At 44.4% G+C, this 20,163-nt stretch overlaps 2 protein-coding genes across 6 annotated transcripts; both read right to left on the bottom strand.

Annotated features, from left to right (window-relative positions):
* Positions 1 to 2,599: 2,599 nt before the first annotated feature.
* On the bottom strand, positions 2,600 to 6,373 carry si:ch211-151h10.2 (uncharacterized protein LOC567699 homolog). The gene is made up of 9 exons (XM_048265077.1): positions 6,215 to 6,373; positions 5,701 to 5,905; positions 5,495 to 5,565; positions 5,205 to 5,343; positions 4,836 to 4,969; positions 3,677 to 3,857; positions 3,399 to 3,482; positions 3,196 to 3,294; positions 2,600 to 3,037 (listed from the first exon to the last, which is right to left on the bottom strand). The coding sequence occupies exons 1-9, from the start codon at positions 6,349 to 6,351 to the stop codon at positions 2,795 to 2,797; spliced, it is 1,293 nt and encodes a 430-aa protein (XP_048121034.1). The 5' UTR covers positions 6,352 to 6,373; the 3' UTR covers positions 2,600 to 2,794.
* Positions 6,374 to 6,870: 497 nt separating this feature from the next.
* On the bottom strand, positions 6,871 to 20,032 carry prdm10 (PR domain containing 10). Of its 5 annotated transcripts, none has more exons than XM_048265598.1 (23): positions 19,986 to 20,032; positions 18,527 to 18,687; positions 18,108 to 18,272; positions 17,749 to 17,808; positions 17,243 to 17,347; positions 16,804 to 16,996; positions 16,136 to 16,377; positions 15,270 to 15,470; positions 15,029 to 15,101; positions 14,771 to 14,888; positions 14,556 to 14,673; positions 14,013 to 14,300; positions 13,112 to 13,456; positions 12,666 to 12,821; positions 12,300 to 12,479; positions 12,031 to 12,141; positions 11,572 to 11,772; positions 11,244 to 11,387; positions 10,771 to 10,941; positions 10,354 to 10,494; positions 9,317 to 9,494; positions 8,736 to 8,833; positions 6,871 to 8,467 (listed from the first exon to the last, which is right to left on the bottom strand). In XM_048265598.1, exons 2-23 carry the CDS (start codon positions 18,596 to 18,598, stop codon positions 8,297 to 8,299), a joined length of 3,531 nt encoding a protein of 1,176 aa, XP_048121555.1. In that variant the 5' UTR covers positions 18,599 to 18,687; positions 19,986 to 20,032; the 3' UTR covers positions 6,871 to 8,296. The 5 variants fall into 5 exon arrangements, with proteins under 5 accessions (XP_048121555.1, XP_048121554.1, XP_048121558.1 ...); XM_048265597.1 differs by lacking the exon at positions 19,986 to 20,032 and adding an exon at positions 19,894 to 19,978; XM_048265601.1 differs by lacking the exon at positions 19,986 to 20,032 and adding an exon at positions 19,894 to 19,978 and having other exon boundaries at positions 8,745 to 8,833.
* Positions 20,033 to 20,163: the final 131 nt, after the last annotated feature.

Genomic DNA, 20,163 nt, shown 5'->3' with positions numbered 1-20,163 from the left:
TGGCAAACTACATTTCAAATCAGGTTGCTAATTGCAGACATCTGCACCTTGCATTTTTCACTTCTGGTTGCTAAGGGCAACTCTCCATTCCACATCCAAGAATCTCGCTTAATGAGCACCAAGACATTCATTTGGTCTTTAACCAAGTCCAAAATCACTTCACCTCCATGCTCTATCAAGCAGATTCATGGCAATGCTCACTAGCTGTTACAAATGTGAAAAATATCAAAACTACAAGCTACAGAGAATATTATTTTCCATGTTCACCTTGTCCTAGAAGTAGCCCTGCCAAACATTAACATAAATCTATGCTCTTACAGTATTCTCAAACTAAATCAATGAAAAAAAAAGAACCCCCAATAGGCCGCAGTGAGGTGATGGGGGCCCTTGTGAACTGCTCAAGTCTGCGGCATTCTGTCAGTAGTAGATAACCCAGGGATGACATCAGAGCAGAGCCATGCCAGGCATGAGGATCTGGGGTGCTCCTCTCTTCCTCTGCCTGGTGCAGTAGAGCTCCAGCTGTCTGCTTGGAGTTACTTGATTTTAATGGAGTTCAACCAACAGCCTCAGCATTGCAGTGTGATTTTCCTTTCTGAGACAATGGCTTGGAGGTTAGGGGGCTGCTCCCATTAATGGAGGACTCACAAGCCACAATATAGAAATTGCACCAGTTTTAGTTACGGGAAGTGTAGAAAGAAAATCAACACACTTTTTAGAGCAACACTGACTGACTGACACCAGCAACACTGCTTTCCTACATTCAACCCCCCAACCCCCCCGCCCAACCCAACCCACCCCACACACACATACACACACCTCCCTGCACACTGAAATGGTATGTTTGTGTCCTTGGTGTTGTGACAGCTTCTGTCCTGGGGCACTTTTGCACACATTCCATTCTGCCCCACTGGCCCATGGGTGATGCCCAACCTTTTCAATTAGTCCCCAATATGAAGGAGCCCAACAGGTGCAGGGCCACAAAACCGCTTTCAATTAGGCAGGGGCTCACACATGCACAGATGCTCCCACCCACACAAACACCCACACATACATGTACATACACACACACACACACACACACACACACACACACACACACACACACACACACACACACACACACACACACAGTAATCAAGCTCTTGGACATTTGTCAGTGTAAAGGTTTTGGTGAGGAGTTTGGTATGTGTGTTGCCTGAGGCTAAGGCCCAGCCATCTCCTCAGTCCTTATTCTCCTCCTCTGAGCCTCATTCTTTCACATCAAGCCTTTCAGTAATCAAGCCAGTGCAGCATTCAGAAGAGCTGGATACCAATCTGGCTCTATTGACTGCAGATGCATGAGCATACTTGTGCTTTTACCCACCAGCTGGGATTAAAGTGCACATTAACAAATGAAAAGAGCATACTGGAGAGGCATTGACAAGGAAAGGTCAAGTAGAAATCATACAGAAATAATTGTAATTTGTGCAGAGGAGCTGAAAACTCACCACACCTCACTGATCATATACTGAAAAAAGAAATCATTTGGCACTAAGCAAGAGTCACATGTGGTATGATCCTTCAGACTCGGCAGATGGGGTTGCAATTACATCTGGATCAAAGAGATTTTCATTTTCAAGAGTAGTCAGGAGGTTTGCTCGGGTTCTTTAGCAATAACAGATAGACTTCCTCCTTCAACCTTTCATGGTCGCCCCCTCCCCTCCACTCCTCTAGGTACATCTGAGTAGCATCTTTACTGAAAGAGGGAACGGGTGCATCTACTGTACAAGTACATCTCATCCACTCACCTACACTTGATGTGAAGGCTTGATGGCTTACTTCACCCTGTCACTGTAATGTGACCTATCATATCTTTTCTATACAAACACAAAACTATAGCTCACCACACCTGGTGCTATCCAACTGTAGACTAACTTTTAAGACATATTGAAAAATATTAGGCCAGGAAAAGGATGCGTAAAAAAGGACACCTCATCCCATACATCATCTTCATCCCATACATCATCTTTACAAGAACTCTTAAAGAAGGCATGTGTTTTAAACAGTGAGCAGATGCTTTTGCACTTCACTCTAGGGATGGTGGAAAGCTCTGTGCCATGATCTGTGATATCACAAAGGAAGGAGGGAGAAGACCACAGCACTGTATCAGCGCCCTGGAACTGTTGTGCATGAGGTCATGCCCTGATATAAATAGCTCAATGTTGCCTCCTAGTGGTTGTTATTGTCACACTTGTGCAGAAACTATATTGGAGCTACCTGTCCAATGGAAGAGATATATCTAAATAGATATTACAAAATGTATTGAAATGTTCTTTACGGTGGATATCAAACCTTAATCAGTTCAATGAATGTTACTGTTGTCAGCCTGTTTGGTTTAGCTTTTGCAGGTCGAAACTATTTTGTACCTTGCTACTGTCAAGATATACACCTTTGGCAGTTCTGAAGTTTGGTTTGGCTTATCCTTCCATCTACATTCTCAGTAGTTTTCCAAATCACTCATCCTTTTTTCTTATCTCTTCTGTAAACCACACCCAAGTTATGAAAGCACTCCTTTTCTCAAAGCAGTCAGAGAAACAAGTTGTGATTGTGTAAATATGAAAATAAGTATTTTAATAAAATATTATTTACCTGACACTATACTCATTGACAAAAATGTACATTCCTTATTGACAAAAACATATAATCCTTCATGAAAAACTATTGCACAGTTGGCCATAGCATACATATCCATATAACAGAGACTCCTCAAGTATCCAATTTGCACTGTTCACACAAAAAGTGCCAGGTTCAAAGTTCATTTCCTTTTTCTTCTCAGGCCACGAAATCCAGTAGATTTCACTCTGAAGAGGGTTTTGATTGATTTCTCAAAGGCTGACTGATGAGTGGTATCTTGCACAGACCTATTGGCAGGCAGAGAACTAGATCTGGTGATCTGCTTCTTGTCTAAACTCACTGCTTTCTCAAGACCCTTTAAATGCACCACAAATGTAGATGTCTGTTGCTCCAAAGACGTTGAGTTCTGAAGAACATCATTAACCTGTTGGAGGGGGAAACGAGATTCATGTATAGAAATGTCAAACATTATCAGAAAATGTGATTGAACAAAGGTGGATACCAATTTACACTAAGATAAATGCACTTCAAACAAAGTACATCTGCTACAGTTAAAAGCACTGGTGGTGTATATGCCACTACCTTGTCATTGTTGGATTGGAGTAGATCTGAGGTCCAGCTTGGGCAGAGCAGCTCGGTGTTCACAGTCTTACTCAGCTCAAGCCAGCTGTGGTCTAAATTCTGTGGTGATGTCACAAACACACACAGACACTTAAAACCAAAGTGTCTACTGCACACGAACGGCGTGAGTGTGTGTTTTGTTTATGTTTCAATTTATAGTTCACCTTAAGGATCTTTGAGTTGGCAGCCTGGGATGTCTGACATTGTTGAACACTGCTCTTGGAGCGGTCCAGTTCTGAAAACAAACGCTGTCCCCCACAAGCACACGACCGATGAGTAATATCAGCAAGAGAGTCAAAAGTACACAGGACAGAGAACATGAGCAGAGCGCACCTTATACACAGGTGTAGGCCTGCTCGTGACAAACTATACACGTGTTACTGTGTAACAAATGAGCACTCAGTTCCACCTCATATGTGTTTGTTGCTGTGAGGGCCGTTACCTGGGTGTCCGTGAGCGCCTGGCTGGACTCCGGGAGGCTGTCGGTGTGCGTGGGGCTGATGGTGACGCTGACGTGCAGCTCCTCCAGCTGGGTCCAGTGCTTCTGCAGCTGGCCATGTGTGTCCTGAACACAGGCCTCAAACTCAGTCTGTAGCTGCTGTAGACAGTGGAGGGCCTCAAGTCTACACCCCCCCCCCCCCCACACGCACACAGACATACACACAAACAGACACACACACGCACACAGGCACACACACACAATATCCAACCAGATATACAGGAAATAACCACATAGCCATAGTGAATATTGTGTCAAATAAAGTGGCAAATGTCACATGTTTTTCAAAAAAAAAAATGTCATCAGTGGTCACTATACTGTATGACTATATGTATGTTGGATGAGGGAATGTAATTCAAATTACATCCTGGAGACAGAATTTTCATTTGAGTGTGACAAAGCATTCAGTCTTAGAAAAACGGTGTCCCACATTGTTAAATCCTGCCTAAACTGGAGATCTGTTTTAGTGGCTTTGAGTTTTCATACTGCAATAAATCAGACCTATCTCCCTAACCACTCATTTTCATACTGAACGTTACTGGAAAAAGCATAACTGATGCTTTGTCTTTGGATCATCTTAACATTTATTCACTGTTTGCTTTCACGGTCACCACAGAAACACACAAAACAATGTAATGCACATCATATTGAAGAGTTTAATAAATCTGCGAGTTCACAATGTTTTTGTCATTTTTAATGTTTAATGATTCTAGATGACCGCTTTAAGGAAGGCCTGACCATGCAATGTGAATTTATAGGCATTTTCTTTCCTTCCTTGGAGAGGAGGCTGATATTTTATGACCAAAAAAAACTTTCCCAAAGGTGCTATCAAAATTGCTGCCATGTGAACAGCCTCGCTTATAACGATTATGGAAGAGAAACGTAATGAAACAGAAATAATATCTTCCCACAGTATCATCAATTAGAAAGAAATATCTGAAAACGACTGGATATGGATATAAATTAAGATGCATGTGTTCAGTATAAATTAGTAGAAAGTCTCTATGTGAATAAACACTGAATAATCCTATCCAAATTACACTCATAACTCAAGGACGGGTGATTTTTAAAGGGAAACCCAGATGATCAGAAATTATTTTACCTTTCCTTTAGATACGTGTTTATATCCTTAATCCTTTCTTTTATGACATCATCCTTGTTTTCTTCCTGCCCTTGTCTCTCTGGCAACGGTGGGTCCCAAAGGGCATCTGCCCTCTGGAGTGCTTTTGATAATGCCTGTCCAAAACAGAGAATAAAGCAGGCACATGAGAGGGAAATCACCTGTGAGAACATGTCTTTAATACAGAGGAGGTATGTATCACTGCCCACAAAAGACACAGCTAATGATAACATGGCAGGGCATTACTGCATTCCAGTAATACCACATTACCAACATTGCACAAGCAGTGTTTAAAAGGAAGTGATAAGCTGTGAGCGGTGTCACTTTCAGTCCCCTGCGGGTGTAACCGACCTCCAGCTTGGAGACGAGGGGAAGCACACTGAAGGGGGACAAGGTGAGCTCAGGCTCCTGGAGCAGTGACAGCACCAGACAGTCCATAAGGGCCTGGACTGCAGGGCCTGGGAGTCCCACAGCGCCCCCTCCAGGCATGCTGAAGGGTGACAGTTTGAGTTAATCATTTTGTTCATGTCAGATTGTTACAGATAGAAGTATGGCTAGAATGTACAGCAATATAAGATAATGCATTCTTGGTGATCAGATTCACTTTAACATGTAACATTAAACAGTATCATCAGGCTCACCATGTCTGTGTGTTCATGGCATTCTGTCTTGCCATCACCATATTACTATGTGTTGAGGACAAGACTTCTTTCTGCAGACCACAGGAATATTCAGAAGCAGTACTACCCACTAAGCAAATATTTGAAATATGAAACATGTATTTACAACCTCACAAATTGTAATGAATAGAAAACAGAATGTATGCTGATCAGTGACAGATGCCGACCTGGTGCTCTTGGAGTTGGGCAGTGGGGTTGTTGTACCTGAGGGCCAGGACTCCAAGGCCCACCAATAGGCACAGTCCTGCAACCAACAGCAGTCTGACCCTGACCTCAGCCAGGTCCACTGAAGGGTACAGGGGGGCCTCCTCCTGCACCACCAGCCACAGCGTTGCCACGGGGATAAGGCAGCACCACTCCAGCCTGAGCGCCCTGCATCCAGTCCCAGAGAACCCACACGGACACCAGGTTGGGGAAATAAGTAGAGGCATTTGGAAAAAATGTTTTTTCGGAATTACTAGCAATGTCATTTTAGAATTGTGCATTTCATAATCACCCAGAATCTGAGCCCAAAAGACACTCAATTCTGTCAAATAAAAATGTCTCCTTTCTAGTTTATTGATAATAACTATAAAAACAACTCTACAGATCACCTGCTGTGTAATTGTGCGAGTTGGATTGCATGAGAGCTGGATGCTTCACTTATTAGTTGTTTCAGAAGTGAAAGTGTGTCATACTTACTTTGTCTGTCCTGCCATAAGCGTGCCCGCTCTCTTGTCCACTCCAGTGTCCATCCGACAGTAAGCACGCTGCTCCACCACTTTCCCTCCACTCGGTGTTTGCCAACATATTCCAGCGCCTGTGCTAAGCTGAGGCATTAGCTTGGTGCGACTTACTCCTATGAAGTCCTACACTACTGATCTTCCATTGATTGAGCTGGCCCAGCTGGCATAACCAGTTCTGTCGGCTGATTAATTTGTGTGACCAAACGCTGCCATTTATTTCTTTGTTTTCTTCATTCCAGCACATAGGAGCGTCCGGAATGCGCATACATGCCCAACCTGTCACTCATACTACACAAGGTTATTTTCAGAGGTGGCACCGAGATCACCAACACAATTGTTTTCTCAATGTAACAAGTGGTCATGTGGTCAGAGTACTGATAAGTTTCCAACCTGTGTACAAACTGCTCATTTAAAAGACTTATTATCTACAGATAACATAAGGCGTTTGAATATTTTTTAATAAATTACTAATTTAAAATGTATTAGTTTAAAATGAATAATATAAGTTGAAGGGAACTCCCACCTAAACAATCATAACCAGCAGCACTTATATTGGACCTGTCGGTCATTAAAAATGCTTTACAAATGAAGGCAGCACACAGCAGAGGCATCCATGTTTCTATAAAAACATCGTTTAATTTTCTCAACACAAATTACAACAAGAATGAGTTCACTTGGAAACAGACAGGGGTAACGTTACCTGTACAGGAAGTTCATAATACAGCTATCTCTTATTTTTACATTGTACAAGTCCAGTTTGACAAACTGTCTTTTTATAAATATTCAAAGGAATTTCCCTTTTGGGTAGCAAGGGGATGGGCAGTTTAAGATGAGATGTTAGCACCAGCAGCCGAGTGCATCCCATCCCAACTCATTTCAGAATACCATGACAAGGTGTTGTCTACCCTGAAAAAAAACAAAAAACAATACGCTCTCAAGCATTACTCAGACTGGAACTGAGATGGGTTACAGTGAGAAAGAAACTCCCTTTCAGTGCAGATAAGCCTTGTAACGTGTGTGCTGTTTTCTGCTCTGTAAATGGGTGGGACGTGGGAGTCTCTGAGCCTTCATCAGAATTCCCCACGACTGCACTCAGAGACTGAGTCAAGTAGTTCCTTGGCAGAGGAGACATTATAATTTAAGGTTGTTATATAGATCAGAGTAGAAAGAAATTGTAATTTGGCCTATCATGCAAGCATTTTGATTCCAATGCTCGGTGATCTCTCGAATGTTCAGAAATTCAGAAATCAGTCTTTTTGGACTTCAATCTAGGTTTAGATTTGCTAAAAGAAAACGTAACCATACACAACTTGAATTTCCCATCAGACCTTCTGCCTTCTTACAGCACAACGGTGCCAACTAAGACCAAACCAGTGCTACATGTTGTGTGGTTTTCGCATGATCTTGGCTTTCACAGTGCCATGGGCTTGGTCAAAGTGGAACAACAGGTCAGAAGATCAAAGGAAATGTCCGAAAAGTCCCAGCAGTGAGCTGCCAGTCGGACAGCTCCACCAGAACCTCATCAGATCACACCAGGATCTGTTCCAATACATGGATGTCAAGGGCATCTGTAGGTCATACCTAGCATCGGATCACAATCACCTCCAAACCAAAACTTTGCAAGTTAAACAACCATCTCATCCACTGGCCACTTTGTCCTCTTCTGATTCGTACACGGTCCTCTTCTGATTTAGCAGCTTGCTTCTCAGGAATTCCACGTGAGCTGACAGCTCTGGGTGTCCAAGGGGCTGTGTGCTAGTGTTTGTATGCACGTCTCTCCACTTCTGGTCAGTTCAAGGAAGGAGCTTTCAGTGGTAGGGTCTGCATGCAGTAGAGATCACCCTAACAGTCTGGCGGCGTATGTGGATGTGGTCAGGTGTTTGTGTTCAGGTTCGCATGGCTGTCCTGTGCATCTGATGCGATTCGATTCCCATTGGAGGAGCATTTATGTGTATGTGTGTGTGTGTGTGTGTGTGTGTGTGTGTGTGTGTGTGTGTGTGTGTGTGTGTGTGTGTGTGTGTGTGTCTGCGTGCGTAGCTCAGGGTTTGGTGATGTGGACTTCGTTGGAGCCGTTGGTGGTGGTGGTGATGATATACTGTGTGGGCGGCGGCTGCTCCAGGGACTCGGGGTGCGTCTGAGTCCCGCTGGCGGCCGCACCACTGGGCTTCCCTTCCAGCTCTGCCTGGCCCTCCGAGATCACATAGTGCGTCTGCTCTCGCACACACACACACACACACACACACACACACAAAAACAGTGAACATCAACAAACATCAAACTATGTGAATTTACCTTCTAAATACCCCCAGGAACTTGACAATCCTGTGGAACAATGTGTAAACTATGTGTGTGTGTGTGTGGGTGTGGGTGTATTAGTACACTTCCCAATACATTCTTTTGTATCTACATTTGTTTGCCTTGTGCAATAAAAATGAGAAGTTCTGTGATTACAAGTTAACAGATATGCTTCCACTCACAGTCTTCACCTGACTGCTGTTTCCACCGCTTCCTGGGGTGCTGGCCTCTGCGATCACATACTGGGCATGAGGCAGCGCCATCATCTGGATCTCTGAGGCTGCAGGCGCACACAAGCACATACACAAATCACAAATTCACACAGTATACAAGGCTCAGTATCATCTCAGATAAATTGCTTTTGACTATGCATCAATCACACATAAAACAAACCCATATGCCTCAGGTATTTTTGTTTTTTGGTATAATATTCACATAAGGACTTATGTCTTATTAAAATCTATGTACACAGAAAATAACTATTTCCCCTCTTCATCTTAATCCTTTACTTTCGGCATCACATGAACCAGACCTTGAACTTTGGTAACATATGGCAACCACAAAATTCAATTTTGTTGTGGTTGAACAACAAACTTCAGTCATTTCATTTTATGAAATTACTCCAAATGTCAAGTGATACCACATAGGTAAAAGTAGTGGTCCTGTTAGCAGTTTTGTTTATCAAGGTTCATGTTACCCATTCAGGGTCAAATGTAATTGATCTAATTACTGTGACAGACTCCACTGCGGTAGATTGACTTACGATAACTCCTGTAGTTCCAGTTGCTGGGTAGGTAAGTATGCTGAACAGTCCCTTGCACCTGATTTGAGGAGGTCTGTAGCGTGTGACTCTGCGCCAAGGTCACGGGGGTCAGCTGGGTGGGGCTAAGCTCTTGAGTGGTCTGCTGAGAGGAGGGGCTTAGAGGCTGCCCAGATACCTGCTATCGGTACGGGGGGAAAGGAATTGCCGATGGGTATTCATGTGAGAACACAACAACAGCTTTCAATTCACACTGATAAGATAATGAACAAACACCTTTGAACTTTGATAATAGAGAAAAATCTGTTTCATGTGTAGATCAGACAAGACAGTATACCATCACTGTATATACTTTGAACAAACATATGGCCTCTGGGCCCATCCTAGGTTCTGGAGGCATGAAGCAGAAGACAAATAAACCTGCTCATTCTTCAGTCATTTGGAGTCTCCATCTGCATGATCTTGTGCTAACATCTACCAGAATGAGCACTGGCACTTAAAGTGTAAAGTAGTATAGAATGTGCACTTTCATGTTTCAAGATTACACAGTGAAATTGAGTTACTGCTATGTGCTGGATGATATTGCTACAGTATGTGCTGGATGATATTGCTACAGTATGTGCTGGATGATATTGCTACAGTATGTGCTGGATGATATTCCTATGTGTTGGATGATATTCCTATGTGTTGGATGATATTCCTATGTGTTGGATGATATTCCTATGTGTTGGATGATATTGCTATGTGCTGGATGATATTCCTATGTGTTGGATGATATTGCTATGTGTTGGATGATATTCCTATGTGTTGGATGATAATGCTATGTGTTGGATGATATTCCTATGTGTTAGATGATATTGCTATGTGTTGGATGATATTGCTACAGTATGTGTGGGATGATATTGCTATGTGCTGGCTGATATGCCTCTGATGATATTGCTATGTGCTGGATGATATTGCTATGTGCTGGATGATATTGCTATGTGCTGGCTGATATGCCTCTGTGCTGGATGAATGTGAGCTGTGGCCATGTGACTTACTGATGCGCTGCCCTGGACAGAGCTCCCCGTGGGCTCCGCCACCTGGATGTGCTGCACCTGGATGGAGTGCTGGCTGTAGCCATGGGGGTCGTGCAGCTGACTCACATCCACCGTGGAGTGCTGGGAGTGGGGAGAGGAGGCCTGCAGAGGAAAAAGCCCTTCAGTTTCACTAGTAGCTAACAGGAATCTGCAAAGAACTCAACAAAAGACATTTTTGGGGAAGAATAACTGTTGATACACAAATTAGGCATATATTATATTTATTTTATTTTTTTATTTAATATATGATATATATATACAATTTTTATACTGAGGACAGAAAGGGCGCAAGAGAGAGAAAGAGCGTGAGAATGGGAGAGAAAGAAAGAAAGAAAGAAAGAAAGAAAGAAAGAAAGAAACGGCTAGAGAGGTCCGTACCGGAGCCACCTGCACCACCTGCAGCTGGATGTGCTGTGGCTGGGCGAGGCCTCCGGCGGCCTGTGAGACGGGGATGTACTGGATGCGCTGGTAATCGCCCTGAGCTGCTCGGTAGTCCGACCCAAGAGTCTGGGACAGCTCGGTCATGGCCTGGGTCAGCAGGTCTGTGGTCTAGAACACACACAAACAAGCTGGTTTTATACATATGCAGTTCAGTCCATGTCAATCAGGTGAAATCCCAGACACAAATGATAGATCTCTCTTTCATAAGACTATATTATCAAAATCATGCCAACTGCCTTCCTGTGATAATAATGTCATCTCATAATAATACCATGTTCTTGTAATGTTTGATGACAGGATAGCTGGGTAGCATGTGACCAATACTTATCTTACTTTAAGACCGCCATCTTCATAATTACTACCAATGTCAAAATGATACATTTATGTCTGTGAGCATGAACGCGTCTCACCACAACGGCCTCTGCAGTGGTGCTGTCGGTGGTGATGACCGCAGGGGTGCTGCTGATGACTGCAGTGGCCAGAGGGGCCTGGATGCTGTTGGCCATCTGAGCAAACTCTGGGTGCTTCTTACGGATGTGCTGAACCATCTTTGTCTGGAGCAAAAAGAAAGAACAATAAATCACCCACACACACACATACACACACACACACGACGGATGGTGAACATCTCCCTTAATCACAGTGTTCATAGTCCCCGTGGGATGCATGTCTGTCAGCGCGTGTGTGAAGGCACGTGTTTATGTGTGGGCATGAGATAACCGCTGTGCTGCCACTCACTTTGCTGCTGTACTGCTTGGCGCAGTGTGGGCAGCAGACGGGAGCTGTGGCGATGGTGCCGGTCAGCTGCGTGTGCGTGCTCAGCATGGGGTCGGGCTCTCCGGGGCCGGCAGGCCGCAGCTTGCGGATACTGGGTGGCAGCTCTGCCCCGGGATGGTTCTTCAAGATATGTGCTTTTCTCTTACTAGCACTTTTATACACCTGCAGCAGAAAACAAACACACACACACACACAAATGATTTACACACTCAGGAAAATGTTTAGCTGTGGTGCGAGATGCATATCAGATTCATTTGATATGATGGCAGGTCTTCTTAAAGATCTGGATTTATGCAACCATGCAAATTTAAAAACTCCAAACAGATTTAAGCAATGAAATAAAATTTTCCGTTATCTTCAGCTCATTTTCAAATACTGACATTTATTGAGCTGAGTAAGGAGCAGTGTATGTTTCCTGACCTTGTCACAGTACTGGCAGAAGTAGTCCCTGTTTGGCTTAATGATGGGCAGTGTGAGCTCAGGTACCTCCTCAATCCGCATCTCTGGGTGACGCTTGGACAGATGATTAACCTAAACGGATGCACACGCACACACACACGCACACAAACGCACACACACAAACACGCACACACACAAACAGATTTAACTCAGTACACAGAGCAGAGAGGCCACAGGGGCTGTGTGGAGGTGGAGGAGGTGGAGGTGGTGGTGCAGGGTCGGTGCTTTACCAGCATGCCTCGGCGCCGGAAGCCCATCATGCAGAGTCGACACTTGAACATGAAGCTCTCAAAGTCGGTGGTGGGCACCTTCTGCTTCAGGGCTTTGGAGCGGTGACTACGGTCCGCTTTCTTAGCTTCGCGCTCAGGGTTGTGCATGCGCTGCATGTGCTCACGGAGTTTATCTTTCCTCTAACAGAGGGACAAAAAGAGAGATTAGATCCTCATTTGCTTAGCCACCTATTAATACCACTCATCAACATTTACTAATTATCTACTCTGTCGGAGGAACCTTGTCCTTTTACAACATGCCGTGACTTGTGTCCTGAATAAACATGTTGGACATGTGAGTGAGTGAGTGAGTGAGGGGCTTCTCACCTTAAACTGTTTGCCACAGGTGGAGCACAGGAAGTCTTTGCGGTCGGAGTGGCGGAGCATGTGCAGGCGCAGCTTGTCGGGCCGGCAGAAGGCCTTGTCACACTCTGTGCACTGGAAGATCTTCTCAGAATGGAAGCTGCGCACGTGCTTCTTCACCTGAGAGGGGCGCGGAAAAACAAACGTCAGATCACGCCAGTTCAACATCACACAGTCAACTGGTGTACATCTTCCCACACCCACAAAGGGTACAAAACAGTGAGCCAAAATGAGTAATCAACAGTCAGTCATTAGAGATCACTGTTACTTTTCAAGATAGAAATGTCCACTGCAAGGTTTTGAAATTGTTTCCAAATCTCCTTCGTAGGCATTGAATAAGATGAGGCAGTCTTGTGATAACTACCTGAGAGCATGTCTATCCTCTCAGTGGCCTGTATTTTTTGCTCTACCTGAATGAAGTCGGTGAAGCTCTTCTTGCACGAGGGGCAGGAGAAGCAGCCGTCCACCATGTGGATTCGGACGTGCTCCTTGAGCAGCTCCAGGCGGTCGAAGGAGTCGGTGCAGAAGAGGCAGGCGTAGGTGCGCTGGTCAGCATGCAGCTGCAAGTGGTCCTCTAGCGCCCCCGTGCTCAGGAAGCCCTTGTTGCACACGTGACAGGTGAGGGCGCAGGCATCGCGTCCGTGGAAGCGCAGGTGCTGGTCCAGCTTGTCCTTCTCCCGGAAGGCCTTCCCACACTGGGAGCACTTGAAGGGCCGGAACGACTTGCGGATGAACAGGTGCTGGAGCGCAGCGTTCTGCAAAAGAGTCAGAGTCAGTCTACCGGGAAAGGAACCGACGCCTGACGACGGATGAGGAGAAAAGGGCACGACAGGCTAGCACGTGGCAGAACTTTAGAGGGTTCCAATGTTCACAACCCTCGGTTTCTGAGAAACTGATGTTTTTCTGTGGTGGAGTTTGCCTAAATCTGGACAAATACATGAAGCACAGACAACATTCCACTGAGACGGAGGAGCAAACAAATGCAATGGAGAATGGAGGGGTGGCCAATGTACGGTCAAATGTCACGTGAACAAAAACCACATCGTGCCGTGACACCAACTTTGCCTTTCTGACCCCCTCCAGGCATTTCGTACCTGTAAGTCCATCTTTTAGGCAGGCCAGTTTTAAGAGAAAAACACACACATACATACATACATACATACATACATACATACATACATATGCACACACATACACACATACATACATACATACATACATACATATAACACTGTTAAATAACTAAGTCACTAGCTAAGACAGGCTATTTCAGAGAGAGCTAGGACAGCAGAGAGGGCGGAGAGGTCATACCCGTATCCTCCGGGCTCGGCGCATGTCCTGGGGCGTGAGATGGGGATCTGGCTGGGCGGCAGGAGTGGGGTCCTCCTTAAGGGGCTCCAGAGCATCAGCTGGTGGGGGCACTGGCTGGTCACTTTCCCCATCTGTTGGGGGCTCCGCACTGTCCACCTGGGGCTCCAGCCGGCCTTCCAACTCTGAGGCGATGGCTTCTGGCTCGAGCTCCACCACCTTCAGCCCATTCAGGGCTCCATCTGTCCTATCCTCATAAGGCAGCTTACTTCCAGGGAACACCAGCATATCCTACCACGAATATTAAACATGTCACCAACACAAAGACATAGAAATCCAATATAATGCAGGATTATGCAATACATGACAGAAAGGGTGATATACAGAAAAATTGCATAATTTCTATGTATCGTAAAAATCTAAAAAAACATTTTACCCTTAAATCTACAATACAGAAATGTCAGTAATGATGTATTTATGGTGGAGTATTTAAGAGTAGCTATTTCACAATTCCATGTTTGTGTGCGACACTTTATGGTTTGATACCCTTGTCTTCTCTGCGCTCTCTGCAGGGGTCTCTAGGCGGATGAATTTGGGCGGCCGCCCCGGTCTTCTGCCTGTCCCGAAACGCTTCCGACCCCTCCCTCGACTGCGTCCCTTTGGCCTGCAGCAGAGAAAAAGGATGAAGACAGGCCAGGACACCAGCGGATAGATGCAGAAAGATGGATCATAGCATGGCTCATATCTGAAGGCCTGTTTACCTATTGACCAGATCCAGCTTGTCGTCGTGCATGTTGAGGTGCTGCTGCAGCTGCTCAGAGCTCATGAAGCGGCGGTTGCACTCGTAGCACGGCCAGTTCTTCTCCTGCTCCCTCAACACTGAGCCACAAGCACAACAGCACAACGCTCACGTACAGTGCAATGGCAAAGCTACAATACAGTCATCTCAGTCTCCACCTAAAATCACACTGAAAGTACTACAACATAATAACAGTGAACAGTTTCTTAGCAATTCTGACCTTTTCGTTCCTCTTCTGTGACATCATGAATTTTCTGATTAACAAACTCGGCATATGAAGCAGCATACCACACCTACCAATGAAAAAGTCTGGCAATCAGCTATTGACAAAAGGAGCATATACAGAGGCAAAACAGTCACAGTACTATTTCCATTATTTGGTAGTCTACCCCCCAACATCACAGATTAAAACATCTATCTTTGGTCTCCCAGCTTCATTCAAGCCCAACTGGAGCTCTGACCTTGAGCTCCTGTTTGGGCTGGATGTTCTTGATGGTGGTGTAGAAGATTTCTGAGCCATATTGGTAGGCCACCAGGTTCTGCTCCAGATGATTCTGGGCAGGTCGGACAAACATCAACCAATTACTGTGGTCCTCATCTGACAGGTCCAGCCATACATCTTCATTTTTGTCTCCACCTTTATCAGAGTCCAGCACATACATCTAGCAAGAGAGCAAAGAAAGTGAGATATTAATACTATTTACAGCAATACTCCATGGAAACAAAACAATTATGTTATTCTACACTCCACAAACAGATTTCTGTCAAAACATATTCTAGACATAACACTGTCAGTGTGGCCCACATAAAATAATAACATTAGTAATATTATTTATTTTATACAGTCCAAACATACAGTGTGTGGGTACTGCCTGTCTTCACTGCCAGTCACTTTAGATTAAAGAGTACATGTCAAGGTTGTGGCTAAATGTGACGTCTGCACTTCATGATGAAAGTACAACGCTTGAAGACATCTTGTCTAATGTTTTGTAATGTGGTGACGGTCAAGGCAACAAGGCTGTCTTCCCCACTAAAACCCAATATTCAAAACTCATCTTGGGGATTTTCCATGAATCAACAGCGAGTTTGTCATTTGCCTTTAGATAGCAGTGGACTGGTTTAGAATGTTTCAAACACACTTCCCATGGTAGTTGTCCCACATCAAGACCAAATTCGCCCACAGATATCTCTGGATGTATCTGGTAAATCTAGACTAGGTAGACTATGTTGGGTCAGCTTGCCATCACAGGTATTCAGACAGAGGGCTCATACAGGGTTAGTGGGATTGTGGCGTAGAGGTGATTGAGAGGCAGAGAGGAGGACTTGCTTTGAGGTGGATGTGGGAGTCCTTGAGCTGGTGCTGTCGCACCAGGCGGCCCTCTACCGGCCCAAACTGGGTGCGCTTAGGGATGCGGCGCTTAGAGAAGACCCCGCCCACGAAGCGGTCAATGTAGAGTACCAGGGGCAGGCTGGCACGGGCTTTAGACACAACAGGCCGGCTGGCAATAGGGTGCAAGGGCCCATGTTTCAAACACACGGTGGGGTTTGCCTTGTTACACTCCTCACACCCTGTTCATGGGGAAATAAAGGCAAAACATTAATGTATAGCCTATATAATGCATATACAGTCCAATATTCTAAAGCCACACTCACACTGAAAAAAATTACTGAATGAAGCTTGACTGAAGTCAATACATACAAGATGATTATACCCAGAAAGGTATTAGGAGTGCGATGATAAAAGAAATCAATGATTTCAACAGAATTCATTCCTTTGAAATAAAATTTAATTATAGAGGTATTGGGACACAACACGTTTACCCATTTCTGAGATATGTACAAATATCAGAGAATTAATTCCATCAAGAGCACCCAATACATGTTCTATGAGGAAATGGCAGTTACTGTTTAATCCCAGTAATCCGTTGCACTACAATGATTGCAGCTTTAGTTCTGATCAGTAAATTCAGCTTTCAGCTTGCTCACGACACTCACAGAGATTTTGAGGAGTGAAGGGCTGTAGAGGTTCAGGCTCCCAGTCGTCAAGGTCAGAATCATTTCCATCGTCGTCGTCATCGTCTTCATCTTCAGAATCCACAGTGGAGTCTGTTGCCCCAAGAGGACTAGAGGCTGAGTCTCCCACACTGGTCATGGGGGGCAAGGAGGAGTTGGAAACATCCATCTGACCCTGGGATTGAGAAGAAATAATTACTGAATTCAAAACATTCAATTAAAAAGGCAAACCGAGGAAAAGATCAGCTTATTTGATATGTTTTGAAGCACAAATATTCTGCACAGCAACACAGCTGATCTGATTTGTTATGCACAATAGACCATGAGTCAGTGCTTGCTCAGACCATACTACTTTAAAGTTCATTCTGAGTCCAGTGTGACTACGTTGTGGATGGTGACGGCAATTTAGGAGCACCCTCACCTGTGTCACAGGCTCCAGGATGGCCTGAGGGCCATCAGCTACATTGCTTAGGACATGCAGGTTGGCTGTGTTCATATTCTGCCCACTTGGTAGCAGGACTGTCACCTAGAACAAATAAAAAAAACAGTCAACGTCAAACAACAAATTCACATCAAAATCATTTAATAATTTCCAAAGCATAAAAGGCTTGTCTGAACTGATTGTGTGGAGGATGTGGATTCAGCTGCTCAGGTTAAATCACTTGCTGCTACATAAGCTCAGTTAGTCATATAGAGTAAAGAGTAAAGCATGTGTTTTCATGTGGCTTATCTAAACTGAAGAAATGAAGCATGAAGAAAAAGGAAAAAAAAGCATGAAGAAATCGTTTCAGTAGAAACATTTCGTTATGCAAATATTACATAAGCTCAGTTAGTCATATAGAGTAAAGAGTAAAGCATGTGTTTTCATGTGGCTTATCTAAACTGATTGTGTGGAGGATGTGGATTCAGCTGCTCAGGTTAAATCACCTGCTGGGTGGTTCCATCCTGTTGGATGTATGCCACTTGAGGCTGGTCAGCGAACACTGCCTGGAAAACCAAATATGGTATAAAAAAGTCTGTATGGTGCTGGTGCATTCACATATTAGGAGAGGAGAGGACACCTGCAAATGTACAACTCCTCATGATGTAAATCCATGCATTTGAAAAGGTTTGAGGCAATTCAGAGAAGCAATAATGGCAGTATCTTTGTCTACTACATTTATTTGACTTAGCACCACCCTTCCCATCCTTAATCCAAAAGATGGCAATTCCACAAACTGTCCATCTATTCCTATGGCACATGCATCATGGCCTTTATCATATGGACTGAGTCCTCTGTGTCATACCTGTGTTGTTCCATCCACTGGGTGTATATAAACCAGTGTGTGTTCTGCTGACTCCACAGACGTGTAGGAGCTTCCATCTGCAGCATAGACCACCTGCTGCTGGCCCCTGTCCTGCTGATCCCCACTGTACACGATCTGAGCCACTGTGCCACCTTCAAAGTGAACCTACCATATCCATCAATGGACAATTGAAGAAATCGTTTCAGTAGAAACATTTCGTTATGCAAATATTACATAAGCTCAGTTAGTCATATAGAGTAAAGAGGAAAGCATGTGTTTTCATTCATTTGGTTTGGTCACAGGGACATAAAGAAGTATGTGTAATATGAAGGCTGAAATGGAAGAGTTGTTTTGCCACCACAAACTCACTGACCCTGTAAGTGTAAGACCAGTTTAATGCACTTGACATGGACACAGACCTGAGTGGCGTTGCCAGATTCAGCACTAGGGGTCTGACTCCAGATAGATGATGACTCCTGCTTTGTTTCCATGATGACGCTGTTGCAGGTTTTTCTTGGGCTCCTATTCACCCTTGCCTAATTATGGCACACCTGGAGAACACCATCCAGGTTGCTGATTGCTGCAAGAGACGCATTGGTCAGCACAGAACGTAATAAAAGACAGGGCTGTTCCTGTAACGTTGCATATCAGCATCTATCAATGTATAAGAGGTGCGGGGTAGGGTTTGCAACACACAGCCTTTAAATGCAGTTTGTCGAATAGAATTTACAAAGTGCACCAAGTCTTCACGGGGACGTGAGAGAACTTGGTATAGAGAAAGCTTAAAATTATCACGTTAGGTTCCAGTGAGGCCCAGCATTAGCAATGTCATACGATATGACAACTGAATGCGACATTTTTGCCGACGTTACTGGACAGGGAAAATGGTGTTCATCGCGACTAGTCTGTTAAATTAATGGCATGGTTTTATATAGCAAAATCTTAGTGTATTATGTTCTTTAATACTTTTACCTGGCTTAAACCGGTGTATGTTTGTCACCACCGGTTAAGCTAGTCAGCTAGCGTGTACAAGGCTAATCTATCTAGGTAGAGAATGTCGGGCTTTGACAACGACAGTAACATGATTCGGTGACAAGTAAACACAGGAAATTCTGCAGTGGAGAAGTCAGCAACCTCACTTGTCAACCAAATGCACAAGCACGGCACTATTCGCAAGGAACGGTCAGTCTAATAATTCTATGGGGGTACACAACAGACGCGGACGAAAATGTGCGTTAGGGCGCAGGACAAAAATGGAGTCAAAACTCCTGCAACAAAGCCCAGTGGTATGATTCCGTCTATAATTTTAACAGCAATTACACAAATGATTTGAGTTGAACATTGAGCGTTTTTAGTCTACTCCCCCCTATATTGACCCCTAAGGTTCTGAGTTCCAATCGGACTATACCACAAAAATCAACGCCGCTTAAACACGGGCAATTGAGGCGTCCCTATACCCACATTATCGCACATAACACGGGCGAGAGAGACAGCGACTCCGGACATCTTTAGAACAAACCTATACAACGCTACCAGCATCATGTAACAATTTGGTGAGACACCAATTACATTTTCATGGGACCCAAATATTGAGAATAGGCCCTCCCGTCCCCCCTTGTAGGCTACTTGGGCCCAGCCCTGTCTATGCTGTAGAACAAGGAAGGATAGTCTCCATTTTGGGTGGGACTAAACAACAACAACCACATTTGAACCGATCCATAGAAAGCTACATATTTCTATCGATACTAAAACAACCGAAGACGGCCAAGTCTAAATAAATACTTACAGAAAGATTAACTGGTGGTGGAAGTTTAAAGTTGGTATGGTAGAACTATTGCGTTTTGATTAATTTAATGAAAACGTACAAGTGGATCTTACCTCAGAATGGTAGCTGCAGAGATGGCTGCATTGCATATATTAACATAATCTTCCTAGCAACACATGTGGACCTAGCGGTGATTGGTGATCTGTCCTGCTTCTACCTTAAGGAACATATCGAGTACTGCCTATCGTGCTCTAAAAGGGGCATTGTATAAAATTAATCATTTAAAATAAA

Source organism: Alosa alosa, chromosome 15 (genome assembly GCF_017589495.1).
Source record: "Alosa alosa isolate M-15738 ecotype Scorff River chromosome 15, AALO_Geno_1.1, whole genome shotgun sequence".
Classification (NCBI taxonomy): domain Eukaryota; kingdom Metazoa; phylum Chordata; class Actinopteri; order Clupeiformes; family Clupeidae; genus Alosa; species Alosa alosa.
Note: the sequence above shows the minus strand (reverse complement) of the source record. Positions and strands in the feature narration are given on the sequence as shown.

Bases quoted from the DNA above. Each gene is read 5' to 3' on its own strand.
- si:ch211-151h10.2 (XM_048265077.1), bottom strand. From the start codon at position 6,351: ATGCCTCAGCTTAGCACAGGCGCTGGAATATGTTGGCAAACACCGAGT. The intron at 3,858-4,835 runs GTAAAATAATTT...GGGGGGGTGTAG, and splicing joins AACACGTATCTAAAGGAAAG to ACTTGAGGCCCTCCACTGTC. The intron at 3,483-3,676 runs GTAACGGCCCTC...TGTGGGGGACAG, and splicing joins AGGCGCTCACGGACACCCAG to CGTTTGTTTTCAGAACTGGA.
- prdm10 (XM_048265598.1), bottom strand. From the start codon at position 18,598: ATGGAAACAAAGCAGGAGTCATCATCTATCTGGAGTCAGACCCCTAGT. The intron at 17,809-18,107 runs GTATGACACAGA...TTGGTTTTCCAG, and splicing joins CAGTGGATGGAACAACACAG to GCAGTGTTCGCTGACCAGCC. The intron at 11,773-12,030 runs GTCAGGAAACAT...TTTCTGCTGCAG, and splicing joins TCTGCCAGTACTGTGACAAG to GTGTATAAAAGTGCTAGTAA.